The following is a 22,694-nucleotide window of genomic DNA, read 5'->3' as shown; positions in this document are numbered from 1 at the left end:
GTTACTTTCTGGTGCTCGCAGATATGAATTCCTCACTTTGTAGCATCCAGCATAAGGAGCTGCTTTTCTTCTGAGCGCAGTGTTTCCTTGGCAAGCCTCTGCAGAAGCAGCATCCAAGAGATGGTTTGGTTTTACTAAGAAATGTTATGAACTCTTGAATTGGCTTTCATATGCTGAGCTCTCATTTTTTGACTAAACCTGTAGGAAACTTTGATTAATAATGTGAAGTGGACACGAGGGATCTGTAATCATGCAAATGAGCGCTAAAATGTCTCATAAAGAGGATGAGTTGCAACTTTGATCATGCTCTAGAAGCCTCCGCTGCCTGCAGCATGCCAATAAAATTCAGGCACCTGAGTGGGCAAAAAGGTAACACGGGGTGAGAGCAGCTGGGAAACACCTTGGTGGGATGCAGATAGAGTGCTGAAAGGCAATCTGAGCGTGAGCTGCTGCTTGCTCTGACAATGAGCACTGCGCGGTGAGAGGTTTTCATCTAGCTGAATCAACAAGTTAGAAATGAGGTCATGAGCCAGTTAATACGTGTTCGCATCCAGCAATGTTTAACTTAGTTTTTCTGCTGATTTTTTTTTTCTTCCCCCCGCAGTTTTTCTTTATTTTCCCCAGTGGGGCCTAAATCAGTACCGGAAAAGGCGGTAGAAGCTCCCTGCTTCCTTGTGCTCCTGAATGGGTGCTGAGGAGCGTGCGTTTGTAAGGCTGGCACAGTTAGTTACTGTTAACCCATGGCTAAAGATTGCCCACTAAGATGTTTGTCAAACTGTAAAGCCTTGTGCATGGAGAATCTCTCCAAAAGGGATGGGTGTATATTTTCAGTACTGTGCTTGCTTCTGACAGAGGAGGTGCAAATGAAAACAGAATGTAATGATTTAGATGAGAAAGCTGCCGTGAGAAATTTCATTTTCTGGGCCTTTGTTTTGAAGTGGGATCTCATTTATGCTGTGTACTAATTACATCATTTGCTGAAGTGAAAAGAAAGGGAATAGAATGTCACTGCTAGTATGTCTGAATTTGAGCTTGTCTTCCTTTTCTTCTGCAATGAGCCAGTTTGATAATGAGTTATTTGCTTTCTTTTTTTGGCAGAAGCCTTGTAGATAAAAATGAGGCTGGTACCACTGTGGGAATAGGGCCTCTGCAGCAAAAATGCAAATATTGCAGTATCGAGGGTGTCAAACTCTCACTTAGCAAGTCATAAGAGGGAACTGTAAATAAGAGTGAAAGGGAACTACTTAAACGTCTCTCACTCTCCCCTTCTTCAAAACCTAACCGTAAGAGCAAATAAGGCCTGTTTCCAAGTAAACATTTAAATTCTGGCCCAAACCCGTGAGCAGTGGTGTTCGTCTTCAAAGCTGCTGCAGTAACCTTGGCTGTCCTGGTGCTCCCCCCTGCTGTTGGGAGGCTGGCTGTTTGAAAGGCACAGATGGGGCAGTAGTCTTCGTATCTTCTGATGTGCATTTAGACCTTTTTTCGTTCCTTCAGTCCATCCTATACTTTAGTTAGTGATCACATGGAGAAGAATGAACTTCAGTCACTTCTAAAATACTCCTGTGTAGCATGGCTGTGTGGCAGTGCAGTAACTGCCCTCTAAAATATCTTCCTTTTACATAAATTATCCTAGCACTGCTCAAGTACATCATCATGTGCCCTAGGAGCGGACTGTCATGTGATGGAATAAGGTAAAGAAGATGGCAGAGCTTGAATGCAGATACAGTGAACAGGTACTCTTGGACTGTTTGTAGGGAAAAAGAGGAATAAAAGACTGCATAATAAACCCCATTTAGCTTCCTCCACCTGAAGGTGAGTCACGGGCTGCAGCGAGAAGGAAAGGTTTAGAGAGGTTTGACTCAAAGGCTGGAATTGTGCATGGCTGTGCACCAAAGAGGTGTCCCTACCTAAGCAATCAAGGGGAAGTGGTAATTACAGAGGAGACTAGATATTAAAAGTGTCTGCAGGTGCTTAGAGAGCTGGTGAAGCTGTGGTGTGGTGCAGACTAGTTAAATGTCTTCGAGATTCTGTTGGGAAATTCCTGCTCTTGTCATTTGTCTGTTTGGTAGAAGGAAGGTGGCGAACAGAGAAGATGAATTCTCCAGCGTACTGGTGTTTGCTAAGAAATCCTAAGATAGGAGTGTTGGCACTATTGAATTAACTAGAAGCACGTTATTCTGTGTAAAACAAGTGTTAGAAAGAAACTTGTGCTGGGTTTCAGGTCCCTTGAGAAAGATTAAAATAAAAATAGTTTTTGCTCAGTATCTAAACCAGTAGTGGTGACTTCAGTGGTATTTCATTTTAATTGAAGAAACTGTCAGTTATTTTAGCTTTTGGAAAGAAGGAGAGTAAATGGTTTTTGTCTATCATAGTCACATGTATCATCATCTGTCATACCTGAATCGATCTTTGCTTGGCATCCTGTGGGTCTGATGCCTTCTCTAGGAGCATGTTGCAAGTTACCTTCTTGTAGACCTAAGTATTCACAGAATTTTAGAGATTGTTTATTGAAGGTGGGAAGTATTAAGTAGCCTTGAAATACTTCTACATAAATACTGACTTTGAAATCATATCTTTATCAAATATGGGAACATATTATGTTCCTAAGTTGTTCTATAGTAGCTGTTTGTCCCACGTTTATGAGTGCTTAATCTAGAGTTGCATTACTTCTTAAGTAGTTTTAAAAAGTTCAAAGTATAAATTAACTTGGTTAAGAAGGCTGTGCCCAGAGTTGCTGAATGGATGGATGATACTTGAAGTGTAATGTGTATGATACAGCTTTAAATGACAGTCCAAGTCCTTTGGTGTTTTGTTCTTAGCTGCAGGGAAGTTGCTAGCCCATTGCTTTTTTTTTTTTTTCCTAAATGGGTTTCAGTGCCAGGCACTTCAGTTGACCTTCAGAAAAGAGCATGAGTGCACTGCATTGTGGTGGTGAGATCGGAAATAAAGATTAGTCAGGGCACCATGCGATGGGTCTCTGACCTGCTCAGCCTGTCTGGGGAAGAGGATGGGCATCACCGCCCAGTTGTGGACTTCAAAGTACCGTGTTAATAAAGTATCCTAATGAAAGCATGTAGGAAAGAGAGGATCATTGTTCTGTTTGTTGTAAAAGCTGCTGAGCAGCCAGGCTGTGTTTTTGAAGACCAGCCCTGTATCTGCATTGGGTCTTTTTCTACAATCTTGCTAAATGCTATCAGGCAGTGAGGGAACTGCTGGTGTCAGTGCACATAAGCCATAGGTTGTGCCAAGGTGCCTTGATTTGCAGCATCCTGATGGCTTCAATGTGCTTTAAAATGTGCTCGAACGTTGCTGCTGTGGAGATGAGCCTGTGTCTACCTCAAATCATGGGCATGTGAAATGTCTTAATGCCATGAAGCTGCAGTGGAAGAATAAAAAATATGTAATGATAATCAGCATGGATAAGTGTTCTGTGTGTCCTTTGCTTAAAAAGTAATAAAAAGATTTTTTACATCACATAACTGAGGCTGTTAGGTGGGATAGGCCTTTTTTTCTTCCTGTTACACCGAAGCTCATTTTCACTAGCAAGAGAGACACCTAGGCCTTTTGCCCTAGTTACATAGGTTATGATAATTGTCGGCTTTAAATACTGGAGGTCAAATTCACTGCTTGATACCTAGATGTAATTTTACAGAAGCTGGTAGAGCTATTTCTGTTCATGACCAAAAAAAAAAAATATATTGTGTGCTGTTTTGATAAGAGGAAAATATAGGTACCTGAGTTTTAAAACCAAATGAAATCAAAGGCAATTAAAGAGATCTGAATAACTTGACTGTTAGTTCATATTTCAAGAGACTTGAGGTTAAATAGTGTTTTTGGAAACGTCAACCTCTGCTTTCTGTTACAGGTTACATCTTAAGTGTTGTGCTCCTCACTTTACCAAGGCAACACCTTGTTCAGCTTTACCTGTACTTTCTGACCGCATTGCTGCTGTATGCTGGGCACCAGATTTCCAGGTAGGAATAAATGGGTTAGATTTGTTAGTTTTATTTGGGATTTAAAAATGTAACTGATACTTTGTTAATATCTTCTGCAAGTGGGTTAGGTCTGGTTTTATGGAGGCACTTTTTTCTATGCCAGACACCTAAATATATCATGCCGTTTATTGTGAAAAAGTTCATGGAATTAAATGTGCTGTCAAGTAGTTCTGGTGTATTTTTGTTGACTTAAAGGAGTTTTGAGCTGCTTTTGTGTGGAGTGTAATGCCCATTAATCTAAGAGAAAGCACTACAGGACGCAATGTTGTCTCTGATGTAGTAATCTGACTTACTCAATGGCTCGGTTTACATGCTTTCAACACTGGACTGTTTTACAAAGCAGACAGGATGTTACCTTCAATTTCCTGGCACCTAGGAGGAGGGAGAAAATAGCTGTGGAAGTTGGTAAAAGTAAAGTAACGGTGGAATTGATTCCTAAATTCATCTTTGTGTAATATATTTTACAGTGAAAACAAAAAGAAAGGTATTTGGATTTAAAACACAAAGCAAGAGGCTGGAAAACTGTGAGAAAGGCAGGACAAAGTAGATCATCTTCCTTTGTTTGGCTCCAGCCAAATCTGTTGAAAGCCAATGTAAACTTTCGTACTGACAAGATGTTTAATTGGAACCAAAGAGAGTACCCTCACATTAATGTCTTTACATGGGAAGTTTTGAAAATGTGGACTTGAGCCTGATTTATTTTGGTGCCTGCTGATGGGAAACATTTAAAAATGTGCTTTTGATTGATTTAAGTGAAGTAATAGGTTTGCTATTTCTGCATCAAAATTGTTGTTCCAAAGCATTTGCTGGAATATCTCTTATGCAGTACGTTGCAGCTCAGGGGAGTGTTAAGGAAGGCTTTGTGGTGACTTGACATGTCAATGTTGTGGCTGTCAGAGTTTCAGTTAATGATTTCTTGAATGGATGAGGATGCAAGAGAGGAATTATGGCCTCTTATTTACTGGGTAGGAAGGAAAGGGTTTTTTTATCATCCTCAGGGGAGTCCTGAGTTTTTATAGATACAGTTTGTGGGTGTTTCTCTTAGAGTTAAAGGCTTACTTATTAGAAAAAGCAGCCTAAACGTTATTTAAGAGCTTGTGTTGAAATAAAAGTAAAGCTGGTAACAGATGCCCATCAGATACAGGGTTTGGTCCAGAATATTTATAGCTAGAGATCCTTAAGCCATTTTGGATCTTTAAATCTTTCAAAAGAAAGGAAGATGGTATGGATTTCGGTTGATACATTAAAGAATAACATTATTTGATTTTAATAGTTCTTTATTGTTTGCTTTTCTCCGTAATGTGAATTATAACTGGTATCGCTTTGAGAATTACAGGCTTCATTGAAACATGTTGGATAACTATTGCTTGGACTGTTTGGTGTGCTCTTACTAAACTTTCTCTACTTGATACTTCTGGAGTGTGTTAATAAAGACTTTAATTAAATCTTGCATCAACTGGCACAAAAATATTTAATTAAAAGATGTCTGAGATTCAAATAGTCCAGCAGTATTCCCTAGCTATTTTGCATAGCAAATGCAGCTTCTAGCACTTTAGAGTGTGCTTACCCATTCCCTAAATATAAAACTGACTTGGTTTGGAAGGAAGCACTGTTCAAGGGGATCTCAGCACCAGCCTTTGTATAATGCAGGGAGTGACACTTGAATTAGCTTTTCAAAAGAATTTTTGAATCCAATTAGTTTTCATACTGAAAATAGTGAAGTGTAACTAACACAGATGAACTCTGTTACTGGAGCTGTACCTCTTATTGATGAGGCTATCCAATTCCAGCTGACGTCTCTATTTAGCAGACTGATCATGGTAAGACATACAGAAATCACATGTGCAAACTGTTCCTGATTTTTTTTGTTGTTAATAAATCTGCTTAGAACTGAAAACTTGCAGTGCACTGCTCGTACGCTACCAGTCGGGATGCTATTTAAGACGGATGAAGAGATCCCATATTGAGGCCAGTTTGGTTAATGCAAATTATAGAACAAGACCAAAATCAGCTGGCACTTGTGACTCTGCAGTGTCCTGGAAATTCTGAGCTGTTGAAAGACTGCAGCTTTCAGTGCTGTTTTTCTACCCAGAAATAGCTTGTGGTTCAGCTGCAAGTCTAGGAATAAGAAGATCTGAATTTTATAGTTAAGCTCTGACTTCAGACTTCCAGGTCTGTGTGACCTTGACAATCACTTAACTTCTTAGCGTTTGCTTCCTCATCTGCAAAACTGGGACTTACCTTAATGTGTGCGGATTGATTAGCTAATGCTCATGAGCACTTGGGAGAGTCCAAGGCGGCGCTGCGTTTATATGTGACATGTTAGCCTGGCAATTTGGGTAGAGATAATTCACCATCTGTTTATGGAAAAAGGAGAAGTCAGCTTTAGAAAATAAAATCCTGCTGCTCTTGACAAGGAAAATGTATTTTTTTTCTTTTTTTTATGTAGCTGCATGAATGTCTTGCTTAAAAGGATCACATTTCTTCTCCCCAGTAGCAACAATAAAACTGGGGAAAAGAAATGATGCAGTTATCGTGCAGAAAAGAAACGATGCAATTAAACATGCTGTTTATGCTAAAAAAAAAAAAAGCATCCTTAGATTATTTCATGTTTTGCTGTTTTGTTATGATTACATTCCAGATGTTGAACCTGATAGAGCTTAGGGTGAGAAGATTTGAGGAGAGGGAGTGGGAGGGGGAGAAGGAGGAGAAGGCAGGGAGTGAGGGACTGAATCATTACTTATGGATAATCTTTAAAGATGTTTTTAATTTTAAGGATATCTGTAGCCATTCAATACCTACGACTGTGTGTGTTTGATGTTAACAGCGAAGATTAATCAGCCACAGTAAATGCCGGCAATATGACTCAGGTCAGATAACCACAGTTCCTTATGCCTGTCAATTACAAAGCACATCTTTAGTAACAGAAGACCTTTCTGTGCTTTCAGTAACAAAAAAGGGGTCATGTGTGAGGCACTGTATCTCTTTACCTTTTCAGAGCAATGCTAGTCGTGGCTGGCCGTGATTATATGTTAACAGTCCAGCAGTTTGATTAAATGAGGCTGGGAGTGCATCCACAGAATAAACAGCAGGCGATCTGATCTCAGTTTTATTCTTACGCCCTAATTTTCTGAAGTAATAACGTAGTTTCAGTCATTTCATTAACTAGTAAATAATGATTTTAGCATTCTTGTTTTCTTACATTGCTGCAGTAAAGTGAACAATTCCCCGATGTAAAAGCTGCAGCTTAATACAGTTTTAATTGATCAAAATTGAGTGCATGCACTTGCTCTTCTCAGCATCTTGTATGGCACTGCAGCTGTTCCAGGCATCTTCTGATTGGTGTCTGTGCCAAAAGATCCTTGTGTTTGCACTTATAATAAGAGAATCACTGCTTTTTCTTATTTAGACATCATCTACAAATACTGTTTAAAAAATTTAGGAGACCTTAAAGCATTGCTTCTCTAGGCTGGCAGGCCTTAAACTCTCAATTAAAGAAAGGTACTTAAAGAGTGAAGCCAAGTATAGTCCTCTGTGCAGATGACTGAATCAGACAAGGGCAAGAAATGTAGCTTGGGAGGATTTGGGTCGTCTCCAGACACGTTCCTGCTGTAAAGGAACCAACTATACGTGCAGCTTTGGTGGTACATCTTGGCTAAGTTGTGCAAGGTTTTCTCGCTACAGTTGGTATTCTGGATGATTTTGTAACCTGTTTCCTGACAGATGTAGAAAAAGCTTGATGTCTTCACTGCTTTCCTTCTAGCAATTTAGAAATAGCCAGCATTTTCACCTTCAATTTGAGGATGGAGCATGATATTGCTAATACAAAAAGCCATCTTCAGCATGTTGCAAATTCAGAGAAAATCTGTGGTGGGACTTTTTTTTTTTTTTCCTCTCTCCAACTCTGATGGATTATCCTGTCTGCTTTGCAAATGCTGTCAGAAAGTGTTTTCTGCAGATTCGCGTAAACAAAAATACACAACTTCGTCCCAAAGATTACATCCTTTTGCGTGTTTAAAGGTTGAAAAAACCCCTTGTGCTTATCTTTGGCTTGATAACAAGGGGAAATGTTCTATGCAGAATCAGTCATCTTAGCTGCCTTTTCCATCTTCATGTGTTTTTAATTGTAGGTTACAGACTAAAGAGCCCATGTCGACATACCTCGCATATACTATGACACTTGAAAAGCTGCTGTGAGTAGGCAGCGTTGTCAGCTATGAAGAACAGGCTTTGAAGTGTTTGTTTTAGTACTTTGAGATTTATGTCTTGAATTCCAGAGAGTTTTTGCAAATGAAAATGCGAATACCTTAGCTTGGAGTAGCGAGATGATGCTAGAACCAGAGTGTTTTTCCACATTTCTGGGGAAAAGCGGATGCTTCCAGTAGCACTGCCTTGCATTTTTTTTTCCACTTGAAGTATAAAGAGCAATTCGTACATTGGTTGTCATTTCCAGTCTTGCTTGCTTTGCTTTGCCTGCATCTGTTTGCAGCAGGTGTGGATTGCCTGACTGATGTAAATAAATACGTAATTCTGTCGTGCCATGCCCCTCGAGCAAATAGACTCTGCTAGCTCCACGCGGGGTCAGCTGAATGTCTGTGTCTGGCATTCCTGGGACGTGCTGCAGCTGGACGCGAACGGCCGGACAGTCTCGGCCAGATGGGATCAGGGGCTGTGGTGCTGCTGCCGGTGGAGTTGGCAGGGTCACAACGAGGGTGCAGCAGCAGCCACGCGAGGAGTGGGTACCGGAGGGTCTCAAGACGAGGCAGAAAAAGGGGCTGAAGATGCGGATCCGCAGGGTCACGAGGATCGCCCGCTGTCTCATGGCAGGGGATTAACGAGCCATTGGAGAATTACTGCCCTGCTGTTCCAGGATTATCTTCTGAAAGTGCAAAATGTTTGCTCTTTGTGTGAAGTTTGTATTTGACTTGCATTGCTGTTACACAGGTTAGCCTGCTCGAAGGTGGAGATGAGATGATCACCAACAGCAGGCAGAGTGCCCGCTCTCCTAGGGTTCTTACTTTTTTCTTTGATTTCCTGAGCACCCCCCTCCTAGCCCACTTCTGAGAGAAGTTACAGAGGTCCCGTCAGATTTTCAGACTCCGTCTGCCACTTGTGGTCCCTTGGTTTGAGGGCATCCGGTTGGTCCCCCTGACTTCCCCAGGATACAGCTAAATTTTTGAAATCTTGTTGGATGAAAGGATTATGAAGCGACCCTGTCCCTGGTCTTCTGTGATTGTCACTTTGCCTTCATAGCTATTTTTTTAAAACAGTGCAAAGAGATTTGTGCAAAACACTGTGACCATTACGTTGGAAGGCCTTTTCACATGAAGCTGGTGGGAAAATAAATTAAGATTAGGAAGAAGAACCACTTAATAAGGGAACTTAAAAATGGAATGTGCTTAAGAGGCTTTGTCAATAAGCAGTTTCAGGCCACCTTCTGAAGAGCAGCTTGGGTGTCCCAAAGGACTTTTACAGCTGTGACAGTGAGTCTAATTACAGATAATACATCCCTCGCTAAAGTCATGCTTCGGTTAGATCCTTTGATCACTGAGGCTGCCATAACAGTAGTGTTAATATTGCTTTTCGTAATTTACTTAATTGACTGTAACATACACTGAGGTTACGTGTCTGTGGAATGAGTGAATTGCTTCTTGTCTGGTCAGAAGGATCTTAATATTTTTGTGGTTTTATTTTTTTTAGGGATTACGTGAGAAGTGAATTGGAATCAGGGTATGAAGGGCCAATGTACTTGGAGCCTCTCTCAATGAATCGTTTCATGACTGCTTTAGTAGGTAAGTGATTTAGATATTTGTAATGCAGGGGAGAGCTCTGCCTAATTCTCTTCATGGAAACCTGTGCGTGTTTCACCTCTTGGTTTCAAATTTCTGTGTCACTTTTAGTAGCTGTGATCCTCATTAATATTGCAAGAAGTATGGAAGGGTAGATGTGTCCTGCTTGGCTCTGTATGTGCCATTAATTTACCAACAATTCCTTACTTTAGATCTGTTTTGGAAATTTTTAAAATTTAATGTTAGACTTAAATCTTTCAGATTTATACGGGCTTCCTAATAAACCCATTACACTTTTGTAAAGGTGCAGTTTATTGAAATTCATGCTTGTCTGTGCTGTGTTCTTCCTAACTGTGGATCTGAAATTAGAAATGTGTTGTAAATTGGTGGAGTAGGGAAAGTAGATTGTGTATATTTTCTTATAGAAGCACTTTAAGTTCATGCCCAGGAGTTTGGGTGAAATCAGAAGTTCTTAGAGGAGTTAGTTTACCCCAGTAGGCACATCAGGTATTTTTAAAAGAAAGCTTTTTTTTTTTTCTCTGTATCCCTGTCTATCCCTATGATAGCATCAAGGCATAAGGAATGAAAGGAGAAAGATCCAAGGATCTCGTGTAAGCAATCACTTCAGTTTGTAGTAGCAGGACACTTCTGATAGCATATAATTTCTTTCAACAAATAGTACTGAGATTGTTTAGTACTTCTGTATTTACTATTTCTAGAATTATGCTTCCTAAATACAGCATTCTGCCTCCGTGTACTTCTGAGACTCGCAGTCTGGTTCAGCATGACTGGATTGTCTGTCTGGAAAACTCCTTGGATGGAAAGTCCTGTAGAAATTTCAATAGTATTTTTTATCTTTGGAAGCGTTGTACAGGCATTTATTCTGTATTGTCTTTATAGATAAGTGTTTTCACGCTCTTACAAAAAAAAACAGGTGCAATAGATTTGTGGATGTGTGCATGGGCCTACAGGCTACTTCTGTTTATTTTTAAATCGACTTCCGGGGCTGTTTCTAATGAAAGCATTAAGGAGTAACAGCTCAAAACTACATTTAAATTGTGTTTCATGAAAGGCAGAGATGACTACTTCTTTGAGATGTTTAGGTAAATTCCTGAAGGATTGGGCTTTCTACGCTCTTCCCTTACCCTCCCCTCTCAAATGAATTTTGGAAGAGAATAAATTCAGTGTTAAGGTTGCTACACCGTACCATATGCTCTGCTGAGAGGATATTGGAATGCATGCGCTGTGTGTATTTTAAAAATAAGCCAAAGACAAAGTCAGAAGAAAAACCTTCTCTAATTCCTTTCACTAAGGTCTATGGTTTTCATCAGATTATTGACAGATTTAGTCAGCCGTGGACTGTTGACAAAACTCAGCTGCTTCCTGTTTACTTGCAGCTGCTACTGAGAGATTTAAATGAGCTTACTTCTTTCCAGTATGTTAGGTCTAGCAGAATATATACATTCCCTGCCTGCCAGCATCCCCACTTTTAAATTTGGGATTTGTCGTTGCTTTTAATATTTTTATATAGAAATAACGTTGGTGTTTTCCAAGAAAAGGAAATATTTAGAGATCACTTTGCCTCTCTTCTGAATTTCTAGGTATGCTAAATTTTGCTGTCTTGTGGAATGACACCAAAGTACAGCGAAAGCCTTTAGTATGTTTCAGCGAGAAAATGTTTGTAATTAGTTCTTTGAATCTCTCTCAGGTGCGATGCAGGGTCCCGTGCTAAAGCAGAATCCCTCAGAGAGCTTCACAAAGCAGCAGGCAGGACCGGGCAGGAAGAGGTCAGGAGGCGTTATGCCATTCAGTAACGGTTATGCAGAAACTAAACCGGGAGTCGTAGCCCATCAGTATCCCAGGATGCATCATTCAGGTTTCGTGTGGATTATGTGTGAGCTAGAAAAAGATGATACAGCTGTATTTGTCCAATTCAGTGTCGGGTTGTACTGGGGGGCAGACTGAAGTGTCTGCTTATTGTAATTGTTTTTCAAAAATAGGTACTGACTGTACTAGCAAGTGTGTGTATCCTCATTATTAATTTTATAATAATAAATTATTAATTTTTAATAATATCCTCATTATTAATTTTTCCTGTTCTTTTAAAGCCAACTTGAAAGTCTAATTCTAGTCTTGATGGCAAATGGTCTTCTTTGGGGAAGTCCTACGTAAGTGGGCTTTGAGGCTTGACGGTGTTTTGTGTAAATATGAAATACTTTCTCAAATTTGTTACACACTGAGGTGTTTATCCAGTGCAGTCTGCCATGTCTCAGGAGTGTACTGCACTGAACTGTCATCTTTGCAGCAAAATTAATATATATGGGTGCCTTGCTCCGTCTTTTTCTTGTGTGTTCTGCCAGAGCATTGTTGTGTAGCATTGTTGACAAAGGCACTGAGGCAGGTGCATGGGGAATAATCATGCTACTGATAGAGATCTGTCACCCAAAAGCTGTGGTCAGAATTAAAAGGGTGGAGTACAGTACGCCACTTGGGTCTCAAATTTAATCTTTAATAATGGTTATATTCATTAGTGCTTTTTGGATGGGCACTCTCGGTCAGTTCTTCCCCCAGATCTAATTCAGTCCAATAACTATTAACTAGGGTTACTAATACGCTCTGAAGTTGCTTGTCATGCTGGATGGAAGAAATAAACAGCTGAGAAGACTGCCTCTTGGATGAGTGTTCCACCTTGTGAGAACATCAGCTGTTATGTTGCAAAGCTGCGTGGTTTCGAAGTGATGCTACCCTGAAGATTTTTTTTCTTAGTTCTTAGTGCACAGTAGCGGGAGCATATATTAACTTGGAGACATCCTGCTTTTTGTCAGGCAGTTAATGTGGTAACCAGGGAATTTGGTAACATCAGCTTTTTAAAACGGAGAGTGAAGTAAAGAGCTCCCTTCTAAAAGTGGGAGTGACTCTACCACATCGGCTGGCTTACCGCACATTTTCCATTAGCTTACTAGCTGAGAGGCTTTGGCTGTCTGTCAGCACGGTTTAATGTATTTGTGGAGGTTTGGGGAAGGGAAAAGAACAGGCAGGAACTTAAGGCAATAGATTTCTTCCTTATTGCTTCATTCCCTAGCAGAGGAGCCTGGTGTCCTGCAGCAGGGTTCCAGATGTTGGGCTCATTAGCTCTGTCTGGCGGTCTTCAGTCCACAGCATCGAAGTTTACAGAGTGCAACTGTTCAGCTGGATTTACTAGTCTCAGCAGGTAGCTTGAGGATTTAAGTTTTTTGGTGACGTGGTATGAGTTACAAGGTAATTTCTTCTGACTGGAACTGCAGCCATGTATGCGATCTCGCACCGTGTACAGCCCTACTTGGAGATAAGCTATGATGTACGGCACAGAGAGGTTGTCCTGAAGGAAGGTGCTGCTACCCCGTTAAAAATGAGAAGTACCTGTCACTAAAAGCTCCGTTGCCTGTTTGGGCCCTTCCTGAAAGGGCTGAGAATCAGCAAGGCAAGCTTTGGGAGGGAGCTCAAGGCCTCAAGAGCAAGTGCTCCATGTGTTTCACTTGATGGTGCACAGGTCTCTTTTGCCTGACAAGTGACTTCCAAGCAGTGTTTAGACTGAAGACGTGGGAAGCAGAGAATGCTTAGCAGACATGACCAGCACCCTTGGCACGTCACACCTGGAGGAAAGCAGGGGTTGCTCTTCCATGAGGTGAGACTGGAACCAGAGGTCCTATTTCATGACTGGAGAACCCCACAGTTATCCCAGGGAGCACCGGATTGTTAAGTGTGGTGGGTTACAGCATTCCGTTTCAGATGACGACGCTTACTAAATCCCGAAGAACATATCAGAAGCTGGTGTTGGTGTCCCTTTGTGTGTGAAGCTGGGTTGCCTTAGTTACCATGAGTCGCAGAAATCCTTGCTGGCCGATTGTGCCAGGCCCCGAACGTTACGGCACAGCAGCGTGCTGGTGGTGTCTTAACTGGGGTTGTAGCAACCTGCGTGTGGGCAGAGAACAACAGAGCAGAGAGAGTGCTTCAGAGCTGGAGTCTGTTGAATGATGAGTAGAGTAACTTTCTCAGAGGCTCGTGACCCAAAATACCGGTAATATATCTTGCTGAAAGCAAGCGTGCTTGTTCTGAAAAGACTTAAGGTAATTCAAAACTACACCTAGCAAATTGAGGGTAGGATTTAAACTTGAAAGAGGACAGTGTGAAGGAGGAAGACCTTTGTATGTTTAAGTGGTAGAGTTTAGAGGTCTGCTTTCAGTTTGGCTCCAGTTATTTTGAAAGCAGAAGGCCTTTACTGGGTGGGGAAGTTGGGCAGGATGAGAGAAATGCTGGTTCTATTTCTCCTCTCCCAATTTCCCTCCCTAAGGCGTCCAGAAGGGCTTACAAGGTCCATAAGGTTATGCAAGCGCATGGAGTTAGCTGAGGCCTAGAGATGTTCTGGTCTTGGCTTTGTTACGCTGTGCTTTGCTAAGGCTAGCTCCTGGTTCCGCCAAGAGCTGCGAAACACACAGATTAGTGTTGGGGGGGGGGGGGGGGTGTCCAAAGCAGGCCATAAACACTTGGGTTTGGTACCATGTAGCGTGGCTTCCAGATGTTCACCACCTGTGTCAGTTCACAAGGTTCTGCTTTTAAACAGTGAAACAAGCATTTCTCTTACTGCAAAATGATGAGTGAGAAATGTTCTTACCCAGACAATGTAAATTTGGCTCCAGTCTGCTTCCTCTGAGATAAAGGGTGCAGGTTCCACTGACTGTAATGGGAGCAGTTATACGGGAGGGGTCTGCTCTAGAAATACCATCCTCCAAATCTCTGTGTGTGTGAGAAAGACATTCTTGTGCCCCCACCAACTGTTAAAGAGAATTTAGTTGTTAATTATCTGTCACTTGCAAGCTTCACTGATAATTTTGAGCAACTGCCCCAGGGCATTATGAAATTATTGAAGTCTCAGCTGCTGACCTGGCTGTCTCCTGTTAGTGTTCTTGGCCTGTAATTCCTCTTGACAGTATAAATATTGTTGTTCCAAAAGCCATTTGGGACCTCTGATTACTGTTTTGCATGGATCAGGATGAAATAGTCATATAGCTGGGCTTCAGAAAAGCCTCTGCTGTGCACAAAGATACTGGTGGGATTTAGGCTGAGCTCGGATGTTATGGGGAAAAAAAAGGGTGACTTGTCAAGTCATCCACAGCATGATTTACTCCTGGGACTTCGTATTAATCTGAATATGATTCTGCGTGTTTTGGGTTAACATCTCACTAATCTGTATAGTGAAAGCATACACTTCACATAGTTTGAAAATTGTAAGTTTTATGACCCAGCAGAAGACGCAGAGGAGCCCAGTTTCGTAACAGATATGTCCTAGTTAGAGCTGTCATAATATGCTGGATGTTGATAACTGTGTTAGGGGAAGATAACGAATTAAAATACGTTTTTCCTGAAGGGGATAATCAGCTTGATTATAAAAGACTCTGTCTCGTTTTCAGGTCAGCTGGTGGTATGTACGCTCTGCTCCTGCGTCATGAAAACAAAACAGATCTGGCTCTTCTCTGCTCACATGCTCCCTCTGCTGGCACGGCTCTGCCTTGTCCCGTTGGAAACCATCGTCGTCATCAACAAATTTGCCATGATTTTCACTGGTTTGGAAGTTCTCTACTTTCTGGCATCAAATCTTCTGGTGCCCTATAACTTGGCAAAGTCTGCATACAGAGAGCTTGTCCAGGTAAGACTGAGTGGAATGATTTTATTGTCCTTGGCCTGAGCTTTTTTTTGCAGGAAAGAAGTAATAAAATAAGTAGTTTGACTATTTCCTGTGCATCTGTTTTTGTGTGGTAACTCATGTTTTCTTAGAAAAACAAATGTGTTCCAATCCATAGCATCCCCTTTCTTTAACTTTTGTTAGCTTACAATTGATATGGGTAAGCAGTTCAGGCATTCAGCACAATTCATTAGCCTGAGTTATGCTCCTGGCTAGCTGAGCATGTCCACTTTGCTTGGATTTCACTTAGTCCTTCTTGAAATCCAGGCTAAAAGACAGGATTGTGGTAGAATGGAATTAGTGCTTCATTAAATGAGTAAGGTACTACCCGTGTATTAATTACATTGGCTGTTCATTTTAAGAAATATATTTTGTATAAAAAGCATTTGTAATGGTAGTGTTCAGTTGGGAGTAACAGTGAAGCTGATCTTGACTGTGGCTGGGGCTGTGATGTGAAAGGTTGAAAGGTCTGTAGCATTTGGTTTAGAACAGCAGCATTGCTAGGATCTCTGAGTTACCAGAAACAGAGAAGACTGATCTGACACGTATCCATTTTGTTAACACTTTGACATCTAATGTATATTTGTTTGAAAAGACGCTTTGTTAACGTTAGAGAAACATCATGCCTCACATACACGCATCTTATTTTTATACAGATAATGTCTCCTTCCATATATCTCAGTGTAAAAGATTGATGCTTACTGGATTTTGAGGATTTTGACTGACCCGCTAGTTCTCCTCTCACCAGTTGCTGATTTTTTTTCAGACCAAGCCTTTGGTTTTCTGACTTGCTTCTTCATTCCAGAAGCAGCCTGAAAACTAACTTGCTAAGCTCTTTCAAAGCCCTCTTTAAATCTCTTCGTTGCTGTCATATCTGTCATACACAAACAAAAACTTGGCAGCAGGAGGTGTCTGGAGTGCCAAGGCCTCAGCCTGTCATCTTGATAATTATTGTCTAGTTATTTATTTTGCGTGTAATTGGTCTTTGGAGCAAGATTATCCTTCTGTGCTTGTACAGCACCTAACATGGTCTGATCTTGCCCATAACCAGCTTGTAGATTTGCTGATAAGAACAAATTCAGGAGCTGACTGGCAAGGCTTCAATATCCATGTTTTCCAGGGAGAATATAAAAATAATGCTTACCATTTCCTTTTAAAGAGAGAGCACTCACTAACGTGGTGTGAAATAGATGCTCCTCCTCTTCTATAGAGTTTGAAGGCTCACAACAGGGTAAAACCAGCACTTCGATTTTCCATTTGCATGGACACTTGCAGTTTGGCTTCTTGATGTCAAATTAAAATATGATGTGGATTTGAGTCATGTAAGTGTTTTTTATTAGACACTTAAGTTTAAAACACTTCTTCATATGGAGGTTTTAGTTGCAAATAAATTTTGGGAGAGAACAGTTTCTTTTTTTCTTGGGGTCAGAATTGTATTCTAAGTCAAGTTGCTATACAAGCCTTCTCATCTCTAGGATCGCTTGTCTCTGATTTTATTTTCCTTTTTTTTCTCCTCTCCTGGTATTTCAAATCTTGCTGGGCTCTCTTACATGATTGTAATCGTGAGGAAGAAATATTCCGTATGCATGGCCTTTGGATGCTGATAATACTCTTTCTCCCAATTGCTTATGCAGAGGGCATAAGTTTTTTTTCTTCCCTGTAAATTCATAGAAAATGACAGGGTTCATAAAGTGCCACTGGATTTATAATAGACTGATTAGTCATATGATGCTTTTTTGAGTGCACATTGTAGAGAGTGTATTGGAATGGAAAATTGTGTACAAGTGTTTTTTGTTTTGCATTGGTGAAATGGGATAACAAAAGTTTTGTTTTTAAAGCGCTTGTTGCTCTTCGCATATGGTCTTGAAACACAGCTGAAAAAAAAATGTTGGCTCAGTGTGTGTTTGTATAACTGCCTGCAGGGGATTACAAATGAAGTTAAGTGTGTTTATTCCAAAGAAGGATATTGTCTTGTTTTGTGTTGAACGTTCTCCTCTATGTGATTCCATTGCTGTAACTTTGCGTGGTGGTTAGTCTTCAGTGATGTGTTGGTGAGTTCACTGCTGTTGCAGGCTGGAATTGATTGCTGTTTTGATATCAGTGGCAAAACTTACTGAATATTAGGATGTTAAACACCAGGAGTGTTTGTTGAATGGAGCACCACGGGGGGATGGCCCTACCAGGTGGGCCAAAGCAGCTTTTTGCATGTGTGTGTATTTCAAACTGTAGCTGACGGTATAATTTAAAAGCAGGTCTAGAAGCTTGGCTGCCTACTTGCAGAAGATGACAGAAATACCTCATGGTTATGAACCTACGTTATGAGCATAGCTGACCTGTCTCTGATGTGATGGAGTGCTGTGCCAGGAGCTGCGTGGGATTGCTTGGATTGGTCCCAGGCCAAGGGAGAGGCCAAGGGAGTCTCCTGAGGGCAAACACAGTTCCTTGACAAGTCTGCACAAAGCTAAAAGCAGGAGCCTGGCACCATATCCCTGCCAGCAGCATACTGCTTGTCCATCAGCCACAGCAGATGCTGCAGCAGGTCCCGTGAACGTTAATATCCCTCATGCTGGTCATGAAAGACTAAGTAGACAACTCTCTAACGTTTTGTTGAAATACAGACTTTTTCATGTGTTTGCTAGCTATTGCAAATTTTCGATCGTTGTGGGAAGGAGATGATAAAGAAAAAGCAGTTGAGTGATTTCCTTTTGATGTTTTATATTAAGTCCAGCTATATGAAGCTCCAGCTTCTTGAAAATCACTGCATTGTAACTTAGTCTTTGCAATACAAAAAATGTAATTGAGCTTCAAAGTCTTTTGAAATAGCTTTTAACTGTGAACTTCAAAACCCTTGGTTGATTAGGAGCAGTCAGGAGTTTGGTACATGTTCGTTCTGAGGTACTTAACGCTAAATATCTCAGACATTTTATATTTTCCTTTAAAACAGATCAGCAAAGCAGATTTACTATGCTGAAGTGGTGTGGCTCATTTCATTATCTAGTATGTGTGGTGAGTTGGCAGTAGCTATAGAGAAGACAACAACGCTGTGACTTGAGCTGGGCAAAAGGTCCGAGTGGGTTGTACGTGGACCGGAGGCGCGTGTCCTCGTTCCTCTTGCTGTGAGAGCGCTGCAGTCAGCAGCTCCGAGCCAGTTATTCACAGGAAGGGGCAGTCAGCTGTTCTGGTGGTTCGGTGCACAGTCAGGTACTTCGTACTTCAAGTAAAATAGGTGATCAGATGGTAGCGTGTCACTGCTGAGTCTGGGCTTTCCCTCTTCTCCTTTGAGATAGCTAATGCCGTGTGAATTAACCCTACCTTTGTTGTGGTTTATTGGTAGACAGCCTTTTGTTATCAAACTACAGATGACACGAACTAATAACAAACTGCGTTTTTTTCTGTCTTGCCCAGGTGGTGGAAGTATATGGTCTCCTGGCTCTGGGAATGTCTTTGTGGAACCAGCTGGTGGTCCCGGTTCTTTTCATGGTGTTTTGGCTCGTCTTGTTTGCTCTTCAGATCTATTCCTATTTCAGTACACGGGACCAGCCTGCCTCGAGAGAGAGGCTCCTCTTCCTCTTCTTGACAAGGTAACTTACTAGTCTGCAAATAATTGTTTTTAGGTTTTGACTAGGTTCTGAAATGTGTGCTCTTTTAGAGACTAAATAGGTAGATCAGCTTTTACTGAATTTGGGTGCCAGGCAAATACCTGTCCTTATCTCAGCAACCATGTGTGCAAACCCTGTTAAGCTTCAGAGGCATGGATTCCATTCAGGCAGCATTAGTTCAACCGTGGGGAGTTCCCAAAGAAAGCAAAACGTTTCTTTGATGAGGGAATAGCTGTAATTAGAGCTTTGGTCCAGAAGTTTGTTTTCAGTATACGAATCGTTTTTAAGTCTGAGATATCTCAGCTGAAGTTATTTAGTTCAGTACCTTATTTGTGATTATATTCTTTTCTGATCCCTGTATGTCTTGCTTCTTCATTCTGTTGTGGGACGTGTTCTCGAGTTCATCCAGTCAGCTGAAGTAACCAACTCCTAAAGTAACTTTTGAGGCCAGTGGTTAATCTGGCAGAGGCGTAAATCTCTTAAAAATACCAATTTGCTAAAAGCCTGGTAAAAACTGGCTATAGGGAGAGAGGCGTGTGTTAGTGCTGTCACTGAGAGAAAGGCAGCATTTGAGGGATTCTGGCCAGGCTGTACGTGCCTGTGCTGACTCTCGTCTAACTAGAGATCACCGCATACAAAAGGGAGGGCGCATGTAGGGCAGAGAGGAACTGGGTATATTGCGGGAGAAGGTGGGTGAGGCAAATTATATTGTGTAATGCTGGGATGGGGAGAAAAGGGATGGTGTCTGAACACGCAGGTAACAGGACATATCCTTTAGAGGCCGTACATCATTAGTTCTGCTGTTTGGGTAGCAACTTGCTTGAGTAACTTACTCATCACTACAGTTTTCCAATCAGGCTTTCCAGCTGCTTAATTTTTGCCTGCCTTTGTGCGTGCATATATGATGTCATAGTGTTAAGCTCTCAAAATTCATTGTCATTAAGGAGAAAAGCCAGAGATCTTACTGCGTGTACTATTAAAATTGCTTACATTGTCATACTGCATTATGTAAAAGCACCAACTGTGTTATCTGATTGTCAGCTGAACTAATGGTGTCTGAAGTTTGTTCCTCTTGTTCATCTCTGCTGCAATTTTAATTTTGCTGCAACAGAGCACTGCATTTAGCAGTTAGCAGAGGTGAGGCAAGCTATCCTTTTCCTAGTAACTGAGTTTATTCCTGTGCCAAAATCGTTAGACTTCTCTTATTTATGGCAAAACAGGAAGCCTGCCTTGCAGACTTGTATTAGCTTGTTCCATGAGTGAGTAAGTACAGGTTGATCTCTGAAGTTCTACCTGCAATTGCAAAAACACAGAAGAACTGTGAAAATGGTCTTTGTGTTTGTTCTGTCACAGTAGAAAAAAAAAAATCCAAGCGTAGTCACCTTAAAAACACAAACTCGGGTAGTACCACTGACAGCCTCTCACTCCTCAGGAGGGAGCTGAAGTACCAGGTCACGACAGTTCATGAAAATTCCCAGTTCAGCCACAACAGCCACCGTAGTGCTGGCTGCTCACCAAAATGGAACAGACATCCTCTTCCATGAAAGTGAGTGACTTCTGCACCTGTGCCCTTTGAGTGTACTGACGACTTAAAATAGTGTAGCTGGAGTTCAGGTGAGAGCAGTTGGAGTGTGCTTTATAGCAGTGTCAGATATTGACAAGAACACCAGAGTGGCTGCACTGGGTCAGCCCAAATACTGATCTAGCCCAGGATCCAGTTTCCAGCGGTGGTCACAAATGAGTGCCTGGAAAGATACCCACCCATAACTCAACAAACTGGACACTTCCTAGGACTCTTCCAATCCCACATGCGGCTTCAGAAGTAAAGCTGCAGTATGGTTAATAACTGTTCAGTAATCCTCAAAAGACTTCTCTTCCATCGGTTGTTGCTGTCTGCCTGTGAACCCATGTGTGCTTATGTTGTTTGAAAGATCCTACCCAAGTAGTTTCACAGCTCAGCTTGGTCTGTATAACGAAAACAACATTTTGGTTGTTTGAATCCATATAGTCTCATTCAGTGCACCCCAATTCTTGTATTGGGGAAAGAAAAGAGCAAATGGTTCTTAGCTTTTCTATAAAAATGGGAGAGGCAGCAGGTCTGTTCTTCACAGACTAGAGGGCTCTTGCTCGCTGATTTGCTGTTTGAAGACTGTTCTGTACATTTATTGTCCTTATTGTTCCTCTCAAAATCTCTTCCTTGAGTATGTAACTGCTGTGACTTTTGAGATATGTTGAAGTGTTCAGCTCTTCAGGACAATTTGTAAACTTGTGTTCGAGACGTAAATATAACACTCAGAGCTCTTCAGGAGTCTCTTGGAGCTCTTAGGCTCCTCTGGGACCCTTGCATGGCAGCAGATCATCGGGAAAAAAGTTTAAGAAGAATCCTATAATAACTGACAAGGAAAGAAAGGTTGGACATCAGTTGGAAGGCCAAGATAACTTATTTTGAATTAGAGTTCCTCAAAGATTCTACAGAAATAGCTTATTTAAATACTATATTTCTTGCTACCTTGACTGGCAGGAACATTTGAAAGCTTTATCAGCCCTGCTCAGGTTAGTAAATAGGCTGAATTTGAAGGTTTACTGGAAACACTGCCAATAGTGTACATAAACACTTCAGAATTTAGTTGTGAATTGCTTTCAAAGGAGTTTTCCTGTTCAGGTAGTCACTAGAAGAGACAAAGTAAATATCTGTTGGTTGTGCTTTGTTTATTTTTGAAGGATATGCTTCCTCAAAACACTAGTCTTTTCAGACTGCTAGCCTGGTGCACTCTTAGTTGGTTAATTAGCGCGACACATTTTTGCCCACTATCATTTCTCTCATAAAAGACTACTGTCCTGTTAGACAAGCTAAGATTTTTTTTTGTGTATTATGTTGGATTATGTATCTGAGGATTTTCAGGTGTTTAATCCTTGGCTGACAGCTAGTTCTTTACAGAGTGTTGGCACACGTGTTACGTTGCGCTGTGCTCCCCTTGTGCTGGCAGCCTTGTTCCTCAGATGCCCAAGGCATCCGAGGCTTAGGCTGCTCCGAATAACGCAGTGCCAGGATCAGCACAAGAGCAGTCCTAAGGTAAGGGAGCTGTAGTAACTCAGCTATTCTCAGTGTCGTCAATGTATTCTGAAGTCTCAATCTTTTGATACTTTACAGCTGTAGAAAAAGAAAGGAAAAACCCAGCTGAGGGAGAACATTCTTCATTGTTTTGCTTCTGACTCAGGTTTTTGAAAGACAGGTGTTGCCTACCTCAACTTGATGGGAACGCTGCCAAAAAAATTCCAGTCTTCTAACAGTGTTTATCAGTCTGACATTTGTTTTCACTATTGCAGGTCTGTGTGGAAAGTGCCTTAGTGAATCCATCTGCTTTAACTCTGTGGTTCTGGTAGCTGGCTGAAATTTCAGCAAATAACCCAAGTGCATTCTGGCTGTGAAAACCGTATGCAGGCAGGACAGTGCCACCGTGTGGCACAGCAGCAGGGAAGGACAGGAGGGAACAGGGGAAGACCACACTGCATGGCCACAGCTCCAGCCTGAAGGCATTACTAGCTGTGGAGCTGTGCTGTAGTTTTGGCTTAAAAAGAAGTGTTAAAACGC

General features: G+C 41.4%; 1 protein-coding gene across 6 annotated transcripts in view; it reads left to right on the top strand.

Moving 5' to 3' along the window:
* Positions 1 to 22,694, top strand: part of RNF145 (ring finger protein 145) — a 44,709-nt gene that overhangs the window by 14,239 nt on the left and 7,776 nt on the right. For 3 of the 6 annotated variants that reach the window (XM_083798298.1, XM_083798295.1, XM_083798297.1), the window contains exons 3-7: positions 3,866 to 3,974; positions 9,696 to 9,787; positions 11,493 to 11,660; positions 15,232 to 15,467; positions 18,909 to 19,084. In XM_083798298.1, coding sequence (XP_083654424.1) covers positions 3,866 to 3,974; positions 9,696 to 9,787; positions 11,493 to 11,660; positions 15,232 to 15,467; positions 18,909 to 19,084 — 781 coding nt within the window. The remainder of the gene's footprint in view (positions 1 to 3,865; positions 3,975 to 9,695; positions 9,788 to 11,492; positions 11,661 to 15,231; positions 15,468 to 18,908; positions 19,085 to 22,694) is intronic. The other 3 variants (XM_083798300.1, XM_083798296.1, XM_083798299.1) reach the window with 1 other exon arrangement.

This window comes from Anser anser (assembly GCF_964211835.1).
Source record: "Anser anser genome assembly, chromosome: 14".
NCBI classification, from domain to species: domain Eukaryota; kingdom Metazoa; phylum Chordata; class Aves; order Anseriformes; family Anatidae; genus Anser; species Anser anser.
Note: the sequence above shows the minus strand (reverse complement) of the source record. Positions and strands in the feature narration are given on the sequence as shown.